At 39.8% G+C, this 13,694-nt stretch overlaps 1 protein-coding gene across 2 annotated transcripts in view; it reads right to left on the reverse strand.

Moving 5' to 3' along the window:
- The window catches only part of CHD6 (chromodomain helicase DNA binding protein 6), a 199,830-nt gene that overhangs the window by 115,252 nt on the left and 70,884 nt on the right, over window positions 1–13,694 (reverse strand). For both annotated transcript variants that reach the window (XM_012455000.3, XM_012455001.2), the window contains exon 3: window positions 12,218–12,738. In XM_012455000.3, the coding sequence (XP_012310423.2) occupies window positions 12,218–12,738 (521 nt within the window). The remainder of the gene's footprint in view (window positions 1–12,217; window positions 12,739–13,694) is intronic.

Here is a 13,694-nt window from a genome sequence, read left to right on the forward strand (position 1 = left end):
TCGTTAGCTATTCTTGTTACATTGATCCTTTTACCATTATGTAATGTCCTTCTTTGCCTCTTTTGATCTTTGTTGCTTTAAAGTCTACTTTATCAGAGGCGAGAATTGCATCTCCTGCTTTTTGTTTATTTGTTTATTTTTACTCTCTGGTTGGTAAATCTTCCTCCTTCTCTTTGAGTCTTTGTGTATTGTTGCATGTAAGATGGGTCTGGATGCAGCATACCGATGGGTTTTGGCTTTTTATCCAATTGAAATATATATAAGTTTAATACTGGCGTTTGATGCTAGCTGGCTGTTTTGCCCATTAGTTGATGTAAATTTTTCATTGTATTAATGTTCTTTGCTTTTTGATATATTTTTGGAAAGGCTGATATTGGTTGTTCCTTTATATGTATAGTGCTTCTTTCAGAAGCTCTTGTAAAGCAGGCCTGGTGGTGGTGAACTCTCTAAGTACTTGTTTGTTCGCAAAAGATTTAATTTTTCCTTCGCTCATAAAGCTTAGTTTGGCTGGATAGGAAATTCTGGGTTGAGAGTTCTTTTCTTTAAGGATGTCAAATATTGGTCCCCACTCTTTTCTGGCTTGTAGGGTTTCTGCTGAGAGATCTGCTGTGAGTCTGATAGATTTCCCTTTGTGGGTAACCTGACCTTTCTCTCTGGCTGCCCTTAGTATTTTCTCCTTCATTTCAACCCTAGTAAATCTGGCAATTATGTGCCTTGGGGTTGGTCTTCTTGAAGAATATCTTTGTGGTGTTCTCTGTATTACCTGGAGTTGAATATTACCTTGCCTTGCTAAGTTGGGAAAGTTTTCCTGAATGATATCCTGAAGAGTATTTTCCAACTTGGATTCATTCTCTTCATCACATTCAGGTACACCTATCAAACGTAGATTAGGTCTTTTCACATAGTCCCGTATTTCCTGGAGACTTTGCTCATTCCTTTTTATCCCTTTTTCTCCAATCTTGTCTTCTCGTTTCATTTCACTGAGCTGGTCCTCGACTTCTGATATCCTTTCTTCTGCTTGATCAATTAGACTGTTTAAGCTTGTGCATGCTTCACGAAGTTCTCGTGTTGTGCTTTTCAGCTCCATCAATTCACTTATATTCTTCTCTAAATTGTCCATTCTCGTTAGCATTTCGTCAAACCTTTTTTTAAGGTTCTTAGTTTCTTTGCATTGGGTTAGAACAAGTTCTTTTAATTCACAGAAGTTTCTCATCACCCACATTTTGAAATCTGCTTCTGTTATTGGAACACACTCGTTCTCCATTAAGCCTTGTTCCGTTACTGATGAGGAATTGCAATCCCCTGTAGAGGGAGAGGCATTCTGATTTTGAGTATTCTCTGCCTTTTTAGGCTGGTTTCTTCCCTTCATTATATATGTATCCGTCTGTTGTCTTTGTAATTACCGACTTTCTAACTAGGTCTCTGAGCGGACGTCCAACTTTTTGATTCCCAGCGCCGAAATCTGAGCAATCCACTGCGCCGGCCAAGACAGCGGTGTTAAGATTGATGGTGCCTTTCTGCCCAGGAATCTCTGGACTCTGCACCAAGAACTGCCGCTTTAAGGCGCCAGCAAAACCGCCGAGCCGGCCACAAGTGTCGCTCTGGCGACCCGTGGAGCTCCTCCGCTGGGAATCTCCTGGTCCTGAGCTACAAATATTTGTCTGAAAGTGTGGCGTCCTCTCGTTCTCTGCGCTTTCACTGGGAGCTACGTGCCCGAGCTGCTAGTGGTCAGCCATCTTGGATCTCTCTCCAATAGGTATTTATTAAATAAGTTTTAATTTAACAAAATTTAATAAATTTAATAAAATTAAAACATTAAAAAAATCTATATATACTTTAAAAAATAATTTATCTTGACATACATCTATTCCACTGCTGAAGTTGATAATGTATTTGGCATCTTTTTTTCCACAACCAATACTGATTCCTAGAGTATAAAAGAGCTCTGGCAGAAGGTCAGACTGGGCTATGGTACTCTATTCCTTTTACCATGGTGATTGGTCTAGGATGGACACACAGGATGGACACATGACCCAGCAGACCAACTTGGGAGTCCTTCCTTCAAATAAAAAAAATATATATATATATATGTTTGTATATATGTATTTGTTTTGGCAGGAATGGGTAGGAAAATGAATCTTTCTTCCTAGCTCATGAAGTTGTTAAGCTGTAAGCCCACAGCTACAGGTGGCCATGATTCCAGCCATAAGAATGCATTTGCAAAGGATGGAGTGGCACCCAGACAGGTGCAGGGGGTCACTGGAGACAAAGAGCCTTGGTCTCAGTTAAACTTCCTGGATCTGATTCCTTAAGCCAGTGAATCATTATCATTTTTTTCTAACTTAAGCTAATTTGATTGGGTTTATGTTACCTATAACCCAGAGAGTTCTGAATAATACAAAGGCCTAATACTCCCACCAATTAATGGGACTGGAGGTTGAATCAAAGCAATCGTATTTCTATAATCCTTTTTTTAATTAATAGTTTTCAGAGTTAGAACAAACTAACTTGCAAGGGGAAAAAAAGAAGAAATAACATTTTTGAGATTCAAAGTAACTTTTTATTCAAACTTGATTTTACAATCAAACATATATCCACTTTAAAGAAAGAACCTACTATATGCTTATGACATGCAAGAAACTCCTATCAATTATATCATACATTGAGAATAACTATCAGTTATAACCATCAAAGCTTTTATCCTGTCTTCCACATGGCTTCATCAGCCAAGAAGATTTTTTGCATCTTTACTTTCTGTAGTTTGTCCTAGAAAAAAAAATTTTTTTTTTTTTTGCTTTCCAAATAGGAAATTTTATTATAATATGAAAGCACTAGGCAGACTGGATTTCTCAAACTTCCTTTACAACCCTATCTCCAGTTTCTAAGCTCCAGGTTTCTTTGCTAGGACTGAGAGTTAGGAAGTGAGTGCTGAATCTGAGTACGAGGAAAAGATCTGGGTATGCATGACATTGTACTATGAGTCTTTTATGGCTCTGTCCCCCTGGACTCCAGGTATTGAAAGATCTTATCTACTAAGCTGCATTAATTCAAAATGATTCATCTTCTCATTTTAAAATTAAAACTTTATAAAATATCCATCAGAGCCTTACAAAAAGACCGAGTTACTACTACAGCCACTGAAAATAGCTCATGATCCCAACGACTGCCTCCAAACACATGCAGAGTCTCAGCAGTCCAGTCCAGGAACCACTACTCCACTCCAGCAGCAATGCTTCAAAGAAGCTTCCAGGACTGACCTTCCTATAGGCTTTGATCCTCTTCCCAGGAATACAATACTGAAAACATGGATATCACCTTGAAAAAGCTCATTTGCGCACTTAATTCAGCTTTTCCATAATACCAGTATTAGTTCGGTCTATGTACAGAACTGAGTTGGTATCGATTTTTTAAAGATACTATTTAAAAGAGAAAACACAAAAAGACCCTAATTATTTTGGTACAGATATAGTCTGCTGCAGACAAACTGTGAACTAAATCTGCGCTGTCAGTCCCTTAAACCATGTCATCAATACCTTCAAAACAGATTACACAGGTTTGTGATATTGTCCTAGTAAAAAGTAAACAAAAAGATGACTTCCTCTTAAGATGAAAAAGCAGAGTTTTACCAAGTAATCCTATTAAAAGTAATAAAAGCAATTGAAAATAAAAATTCAGAAAGGTAGAAGAGTTTCAAATAAAAAGTATAACCCATCCTTAGTGCACCAAATCCCCAGAGAGGATCACTTTTGACTGATGCCTCTTTAACCCCAAATACGTTCATGCTTCTAGTTCATTATTAATCAACATTAAGAAACGTCTACTGACATCCTGATAGGAAAACTGATGAATCTGGATCTTACATACCTCCCCTGTTCCCGTCCCGACTCAATATTTTCCTTGAACTCTTTTAGTGTAGGCACCACATTTTAAATTTTCATTCTTTGTTTTTTCTGATTGCTCCTCTGTCATGATCCATTTAAGTGTTACAAACAAAACATCCTGAATTTGAGGATGCTAAGTTATTCTTCTCCTTGAATTCTTTTGATGATAGTTGTTCTTTTCATTCTTCCTTTTCCTGCTTTATGCTGCTTGTTTTCCTCTATGGTCTTGTACTCTTCAGTAGACTGTTCCTACTGCAAACCAACTAGGTTGGTAATACAGGTGGCTAATGAGGCTCTCCTCTGCTACCAAGTAAATTGCTTTCTCTACAAGCCTCACCCCTGAATAGGAAGCCTGGTCTAGGACTCTGCACACATGGCAAGATTTGTCAAGTGGCTGTCCCTTCCCTCCACCTTTTAGGGTATGGGCAGGACAGGGCAGAGAAGCTAGTGCCCTGTGCCCCCCTTCTTGTAGGTGTCATTCCTTACATAGCACCCTAGTCCCTTTCCCAGGGCACACTGCCCAATATCCTTAGAGTAATTGCCTGAGTTCATCCTGGAGCTGACAAACCACATAGCCACTCTGCAGACAGTCCCTTAATCAGCCACCTCCACTTCTGGCCTGCCTCCAGAGCTGCCTGCTCCATTGCAAGGAGGAAGCACTTCTATCTCTGCTGCAAACACAGTGCCTGCATGAGCTCCGAGCTGGGACTCCCTCCACAGCATTTATCCACCAGTATGGTACTACTGGCTTTCTTTGTCCACAAATTCAGTAGTATCTCTCATCTTTGAAAAATTTCTTTCCCTCTGTTCTTCCTATCATTTCAGTAAGATTTGGAGAAGTGAAAATGAAAGCAAGCTGCATGTACCATCTGAAAATCTGGAAGCTCTTAAAAAGAACATTTATTTAAATAGCCTTTGGTCTTTTTGCTTTAAGTCTTTTCTCATCCATTAATTCCTTTAATAAGTGGCTCAATACTCATCTCTTCCAAGGGACTCCCCAGACCATAAATGACATACTCTTTATCTTCTAAATCCTTTCAGCTACTCTGTATGCAGTTATACCAGGTTTTTCACTTGTTTACATTTTTGCCTGTTTCTTGAACACTTGTCATCGTTGTTTCTTGTGAAAAGCACCTCAAACTTGTAAAAGTACCTCAATGACAGGTCTCATAGATACTTCTGTGACACCTTGCTTCCTTCACTATTTCATTCCCAATAAAAATACTTATTAACAAAGCAAGACACAGAAGAGGCACTAAAAATATATTGGATAAATAAATGAGTAGGCATTTATCAAGCATTATTATTAGTAACTGTTTTCTTACAGATTTGGTAAAGGTCCACTATGCACCAGGCCACAGAATAAGCACTTCCAATGCTCTTAAAAAAACAGAAATAAAGACTCAGTGCTAAGTTTCCAAGGTGGGTTTCTGATATTACCATTTAGATTTCTACCCTGCTTAACACAAAGTCCAACGGGTTCCAAGCTCAGGGCCTCTACTGAGGACGCATACACACCTTTAAGTCTTCTTTATTCTAATAAATGGTCACAATGTAAAAACAAATTTCCCAACAGAAAGAATGTCATTTATGTAATCTCTTGAACCTGAAATTAGCCTCAATAAAGCGCTCCTCTCTAAACAGAAACAGCTGATTGACCTTCAAATAAATGAGAAAGAGCCACCAGCTCTTGTGAGGAAGAAAGCTAGTTGAGTTTTACTACTCTTACTGCACCACACAGTTATCAGCTGACTCAGCGGCAATCAGGCAGCTCAAATGGTTATATAACCAGAAGGCCTGGGGTTTAACACTTTGCAGAAGCAATCATCACAGATGAAAGCAAAAAAAGGTAAAATACTTGCTTTGGGAGAACAATCTGCTTTGGGTTGACAAACCAAACAAATGGGGATGAAAAACTGAAACTGGGGCTGATCATACCAACCACTCCTTTTCCTCTTTTTGCTTTTTCATTCCTAGCAGGTGTCACATATAAAAACTTACACAGGTTCCATTTTTCCTGTAATCTTTCACCCAGGAAACATGTTTCTCAAAGGATCATCTAAGAATCAGCTACACTCTAATTACCTGGGAGAATTTTGAACTGCAGATTCCTAAGTTCCACCCAGACCTAATAAACCATTCTCTCTGGGGAGGTAGTTTCTAACAAGCTGTCCAGGTAGTTCCCTAGGCACAGCAAAGTCTGAGGACCAGAGATCACAGTAGATAGACCTCCACTTGGGCCAGCACACTGACTAATTTCTTGACTTGCAAGAATGAATATGAGCCATTCTGATATGTGTGGAAATTCCAAAGCTTATCCTCTGCCCTCACCAACAATATGAACACCAAAACTCAAGACCCTAGGCTTTTAAAAGCAACCTTTAGGCTGGGCACCATGGCTCATGCCTGTAATCCCAGCACTTTAGGAGGCCAAGATGGGCAGATCACTTGAGGACAGGAGTTTGAGACCAGCTTGGCCAACATAGGAAAACCCATCTCTACTAAAAATACAAAAAATAAGCTGGGTGTAATACACACCTGTAATCCCACCTACTCGGGAGGCTAAGGCAGGAGAATTGCTTGAACCCAGGAGGCGGAGGTTGCAGTGAGCCAAGATTGCGCCACTGCACTCCAGCCTAGGCAACAGAACGAGACTCGGTTTCCAAAATAAAAAGCAACCCTCAGCTCAGTCAACATGCTTGGCTCTGTATGTGAGAAAGGGCAACCTAAAGAGCTGGCCACAGACCTGCTCCTCAGATACTCACTCCTTGGATATCGAGTAAAAGACTCAGAAGGCTTCATACACAACTGAAATGGATCAGCTTTCCTGCTCACTCAGCTGTGCCTTAATGCCACGAAGCCGACTTTTTACTAAAGGCTATTTCAGGGGAAAAAAATGAATTCACAGGCATTTTCAAGCATTAGATGCAAAAACTGTTGTTGAGCACAGTATCCACTGCATAACAGTTCTTGCTATGCTCTGAATTTGTCCCCCAAAATTCCCATATTGGAAACCTTCATCTCCAGTGCAGCAGTGTTGGAAGTTGGGGCCTAGTAAGAGATCAGGTCAGAAAGCTCTGCCCTCATGAATGGATTAATATTGTTATCACAGGAGTGAATTATCTCTTGTTCTCTTTAGAGTAACATTTCATCCTCTCTTGCTCCTCTGCCTTTGGCCACAGGATGAGGAGCAGCACACAGGTCCTCCCTAGATTCCGGCACCTTACTGTTGGACTTACCAGTCTCCAGAATGGTGAGCCAAATAAATTTCTGTTCATTACACATTATCCAGTCTGTGTATTGTTATAGCAACATAAAATGAACTGTAACAGTTCTCTAATAAGAAATTTCTTTCTCAAATGGTAAAAATTTAGCTTCTCTGAGAAACTGGCATGTTGCTTTTCTAAGAACAAAACATCTTTCGAAAGCCCTTATAAACATTTCATGACTCTACATGATCTGACCCCTGCCTTTCTGATCCCCTGCTCCAGCTATACCAGTCATGTGCAGCTATGTATCCATAGGTATGTGTATAGGTTTGTATGTATAAGCACACACGTACATCTATGTATGTCTTCTTAGGTAAGTGGCTCCAATCCTCTCTGGAATAAGGTACTGTAATTTTAAAAATAGTATAGGCATATAAGCTACATCATATGAAATGTTAATTTCAGAGTCAGGAAAATGACAGAGCCTAACTTGGCTTCCTGAAGCAGCATTCTTTCTTGAGTGTTACAATAAAGAAGTGAACTACACTCATACTCAAAAATAATTCAGAGAAGCCAGTTTAGGTGATATATATTTATTATCCCAGCTATTTGGAAGACCCCATCTCTAATAACAATAATAATAATAATAATAATTTGGAGGGAAAAGGAGAGACTAGTTTCAACTGGAACTTCTATTTAAGAGTTTTAGGCTTTTATCTCTTAAGCAGTACATGAATACTGATCACTATTAATATCACCCTTGAAAAGAAAAATTTGCTAGACTCTACCTATCACCTGTTTAGAAGAGACATGTTCAATCATCTGTTTGTTGCTTCTCAAATGCAAACAAAATCAGCAAAGGAAAAAGCTGAAGACATTTTAGTCCTTGAAAGGATACCATGGAATACACAAACTGAAATCCTATAAAGGAGGGGCCATTTCCTACAAATAAAAACCAATTTCTCTGACATTGAAATCTCCCCACATCCATTTCTGATCTTCCTTAGCAAAACATAAAGACACACGGCTATGGGGACAAAAGTGGGTTTTACAGTCAGGTGAACCTGGAGTCAAATCCCAACAATGGTGTTCATTAGTTCTGTGCCTTGGACAAGTTACTTAACTTTTTGAACTTCCATTCAATTATAAAATGGATATGTTATCTACTGTTATATAACAATGGAAGTTATAAGATACCTTATACAGGTCTTATTTTCAAGGAGCAGAGCTCTATCTCAGAATACAATAAAATTATATTTTTTATATATACACATATATACATATATATGTATATATATATATAAAATATCATGGGTGAACCTGACAAACCTCTCTGTTGACCAGCCCCCCAGGAACATAAAAAGGCACAAGGCAAGGTGGTCCTGACTACAGGCACTTAGCTTTTGTTGAAGAAAACAAGTCACACATACATGAAATCCACAATTGATGGGAAAGTAGCCTATTTTAGACTTCATACATGACTGGGAATCAGGCCTTAGTTTATAAAACACATCTGTGAATGACCTTAAGACAAGTCACTTCTCTGTGGGTCTCCATTTCCTTGGCTGCAATACAACAGGGCTGAACTAATTATCTTTTAGCCTTCACAGGTCTACAGTCATGATTTATAATGAAAAGTGAGGCTCCAAATGCTATGGAAGTTCAGAGGGGACACACAGGTACACTGGTTTGGGGAAGCTCTGTGGAACTGAGACTTGCACTTAGATCCAAAGAATAGAAAGGACTTGGGATACCAAGAGAAGGAAAAGAGCTGGGGACATAGCAAGAGCAATCCAAAGGAAAAGTGAGTCAAGGACTTTTAAGAGCTAATGAGATTAATCAAGCTGGCCAGGTGTGGTGCCAGAGATGGAAAGGGAGGGAGAGGTCAGACCCCAGAGGGTCTGAATAATAGAGAAAGGAGTCTGGATTTTGTCCTGGAGGCAAGAGGAACAATCAGGGGGCAATAGGAACAACCAGAAGATTCTAAGTGGTTATAAATTGTTGAGGGAATCCCATTTCCCTGCCTCCATGTTTTCATGAGGAAAAGCATATTTTATTCCCAAGGACTGAAAAACACTGGAAATATATTTTCCACCCTTCTTCACACTTATCTCACTTCCCTGATTGGTGAAATACCTGAATAGCAAGACCAGAAGAAGGAATGGAGCACACATGGCCCAGCACCACCTCTGCTTCAGAGTGCCTGCAGTGCTAGCAGATAAACTCAAGTGAGGGAGTAACAGCAAGTCTGATGGTGGCCACAAGCTAATGTATGTTCTTCAGTCCAGTTCATCAATAGAGTTGATAAAAGAATGCCTATTTCTATTGACTATTTCTCAACTGATTTAGAATTGAGAAGGGAGAAAAGGAGATTTGATTTACCTCCATCACCACCACTGTTGCCAACATAAATAAAGGAACAGCAGTGCTTCAGGAAGACTAGCCACGTGGCAGCTGGCAAGATGGACTGAAGGAGGAAAAGGCCAGAAGCCCGTAAATCAGTTGTGGAGCTCCTACAGTAATCCAAGCATTAAGTGAATCATTTATAACCATCAAGTATTATCCAGGGTCTAATCAATATCTGCTCAAATCAAAACATGTACTTGAGCCAATCTGCAAGAGTAAATCAAAGAGAACAAAAAAACTAAGACTTAATTATTAACATATACATATGTATATAGATGTATTTTTAAATCACTTTACATCCTTCATATCTAAAACTGCTTCTCCCTACCAGTAGCATCACTAATTAAAGGAACCAAAACAACTTTATAAAGATACAAAAGAGAAGGAATCAAAGGCAAACCAGTCCACAGAATTCTATTATGTTACAGATCAGTATAATATAGCTCCAAAATAAAGAGAGAGGAAGCTCATGTAACTTGTCCACATTCTAAAGAGATGATCATTTCTGTCAGCCTCCTCTAATAGGGTGTCTCTTGGACTCCTAAACTTCAAAAGGTTCTGCTGTCTTCTAAGTTAGCAGCCTTTGAAAACACTACCAAGCACTTCTCCAACTCACTTATATTTCATACAGCCTAATTAGATCAAATAAGTTGCATCAGTATTGCTACATTTATATAACAAAGGCTGTTACATTTTCACTCTTCAGAATCCTGATTTTGCCTATGCATTTGGCATCCAATACTATGTTATATGCCTCCTTATTCCCCCAAAATGAAATTTATGACAATGTTTGTTACTCATCACTTTGTTTCAGACTTCACACAATGTAAATATGAATTCCTTAAAAGTGAAGGAGTTGATAAAATTGTAAAAACATCAGAAACCAGTGCCTGACTGCACTCAGACACCTATGGCTTTCTAACATCTTCTAGATACAAATCAAGACTCCTTATTAGGGCTATAAAAACCTCCTCTAATTACCCTAAATTCTCAAACACAATCTTTATTCCTTATTATTCTCTGTAATAATAATAATAATAATAATAAATCACCACACTAGCTCATGTCTGATCCTCCTTCTTCATAGACACTAGTATCCCAAAGTACCACTTCAGCCCTTCCAAAGGAATCTGGAGACGAAAATTACTGGCAGGGGCTGAAAAGTTACTCTGCTACTCCATCCACACACTGGAGATCAGAGTATGCTCACTAGGTTCACTAAGAAACAAATTCTGTAAGCTTTTAGTTAGGCAGAATCTTGATTTTTGTCCACCTCTCTCTTGTAAGGTATTTTATGGGCATTTTCTATAACCTACATTCCTGGGATCCCACCCAAGTTTCTTTGGTAGACGAAAGATGAAATCCCCTGTCAGACAGAAGGGAGTGAATATTATGAGACAAAATTTTAATTTGGATTAAGAAACTATCCATCTGGTCCCAACAAACTGTCCTTCTGAAAAAGAACCGAGCCATATAGTAAACTCCAGGTTGCAACACACACCATTTAAAACGCATTCTTAAAATTACCTCCTTCATGCCTGACCAACACAGATGTAATGGCCTCATGACTTTATGTTTTGTTAGTATCCACATCAATCTCTGTGTTTTTTATGAGTGTTCTTGGTCTAAAATAATAGATACATCAAGAGATATAATTAACCTGTTCTTACACTGAGATTTTAGACATGTAAATTCCTTAAGATAGGAGTCATACATTCAGTGTTTCCTCAAAATTCTAAAGTTCTGCACAAGGAATTTAGAAACAAAATGAGAAATATGGTATTTCCCTGCTTAAGGAGTGCATTTGCTGTCTTGATAGGATCTATATAGCAAATCTGTACTTATGCACTCTGACCTCTCTGTAAGTCATTATGGTCTCCTCTGCTCTCATTTACTCAGTATTTCCTAAGCACTTGAAAATGTGTCAGGCACTGTGCTAGACATTGAACTAGATAAACAGATCAGGAATGGCCCTGCACTCAGAGCTTGGAGCCAGGGGAAGCTAGTCAGTCCTCATCTATCTGGAAATCTGCATATACTCACGGTTCTATCAGACTTCCTGCACCACTGATTCCAATGACTGTGCATCCTCTTCATAGCAGCCCCTCTGCCACTCTATGCCATTGCTGTTCCAAAACTCACTGCCCTCTGTATCACACCTGGGATGTTACTTCCCTCACACCCTGTTCACGTTAACATTTCAATTCTTTTTAGTCCAAAAGGAATGGCAAGAAACTGCATGGCCAGTATTAATTCAGGTTATCTCTCTCTCATTAGAAGGTGAGAAAAGTGGTTCAATTTTGGTTGAAAGCTAATATAGACACAAAGAACACATAAACATGGGATATAGGGGGCAAATCTACACATCTGGCAGGATACCAGCCACCAACTAAAGAACGCTAAGTACTAAGTATACAGACCAAAAAGAATGCTTGGGGTCTAAAGGGGGTGGAGAATTCTTGGGAATATCCTAAAAACACAAACCTTGTTTTTGAAACACCATGACTTCAGAAATGCAATGAGGAAACAGCACCCTCCAAGGACAGCCCCTTGCATTAGCACCAAGGGGTTACCCTGCTCCCCATCCTATATTAGGTGAGATGTGATGCTTAGGCCCACAGGAGTGCAGCAAAGTTATGCCAGGGACTTGGGATAATGCCAAAAGCAAATCATCCTGCAATGGCACAGGCAAGTACTCAGAGAAGGGAGAAAGGAACATACCTGGCCTTCTTGGACTTTGTCCTGGCTGTAGAGTCAGCGCAGCCCCTCTTCTCTTTGGCCTCCTTGGTGCCTGAGGCCTCCCGGGGCTTCCGTGTCTTCTTTGCCCCGTCTTTTTGCTTCGGCTCCTTGTGCTCCTTGGCCTTCTTCGGCTCCTTGGCCTTCCTGGGTTCCTTTGGCTCTTTCGGTTCTCGTTTCCTCTTTGGCTTGGGCTCTCTGTCCTTGCTTCCCTTTGCTGCACCCTCTTGGTCACCTGGCTCCTTTTTCTTTCGTTTCTTCTTCACTCCAGTACCTCCTCCTCCACTGTCCTCCATCCCGTTATGGGATGTCATTTTCCTAGGAAAAAGGGTAGCAGCTTCCTCTTCAGCAGTATACAGATCCTTCTGGGGCAGACAGTGACTAGGAACATCTTCAATTTTCTCTTCTTGATCAGTGCTGCAGTCAAATGGGGATGGAGATTTGTAGTCAAAATTGACGGAGGCATCAGACATTGGGGAGTGATTCAGAACTTTTAAATTTGACAACTGTAAAAGCAAGAGAAACAAGCATATTACCCTTCCAACGCATGCTTCATACAAAGAATGTTAGAGTACATGGATTTGCTCAACAAATATTTACTGAGTTCTCACTCTCTGTTAGTTCTTACAGTGCTCACCTTGGAGAAAGAGTGGCAAACAGGACACGCATGGCCTTTACACTTGTGGAGCTGTGCCAACGCGTTGTTAGCATACTAAATCAGGATTATTCAAAAGTACACCTTTGATTTTAACTAAAAATTGTGCTGTTTTGTATAATCATCTAATCTAGCCACCAGACTGAGCACCAAACAACCTTGAGCCACTTGCAAAAACCAAACTACCTGTATAGGAGGAAGCTTTATTGTGACAGAATCCATTAGAAAGCATGTGTCACAGGTGCTGAAGGCAACCCTAAAATGGAAATTTCAAAGCTGTTTTTGAGCACCAACAAATAAAAGTACAGCCTCCCAAGCTGACCACTTTTTTAAGAAAACATTCCTTTGGGTATAGAAGTTATATCTCATTATTTCAGGTTTGGTGTTGAAAAAAATATTTACAATTTCGTAACAAAGTTAAGCTTGGTGATAATCAGTAACAATGTGGGTGTTAAATTTCCAGCACCTTCTCCTTGGTCTGGAACAAAGAAATAAGGAGAGCCTGGGAGGGACAAGCAGGCTTTCTAGGAAGATGGTTATAATCACCTTTGCATGATAACTTAGGAACAGCACCATTTGTGAGGAACCTGCTCTCTAAACAAGAGGACTGGAATGCGCTAAAGGGCACAGACAATTGCCCAGGTGGCATGGTTTCCCTTCAATATGCTGGTTACCCAATCTGTGCTTGGACTTCCAGGCCCGCCCTGGTACTTACAGAGACTGTAACATTCAGCTGCATATTTCCCCTTCTGTTTTTTCCAGTTCCTTTCCCTAGTCCAATGCTCCCAAACATAACACTGAGAATCC

This window comes from Aotus nancymaae, unplaced genomic scaffold, assembly GCF_030222135.1.
Source record: "Aotus nancymaae isolate 86718 unplaced genomic scaffold, 86718_ANA_hifiasm-v0.15.2.pri h1tg000029l, whole genome shotgun sequence".
Classification (NCBI taxonomy): domain Eukaryota; kingdom Metazoa; phylum Chordata; class Mammalia; order Primates; family Aotidae; genus Aotus; species Aotus nancymaae.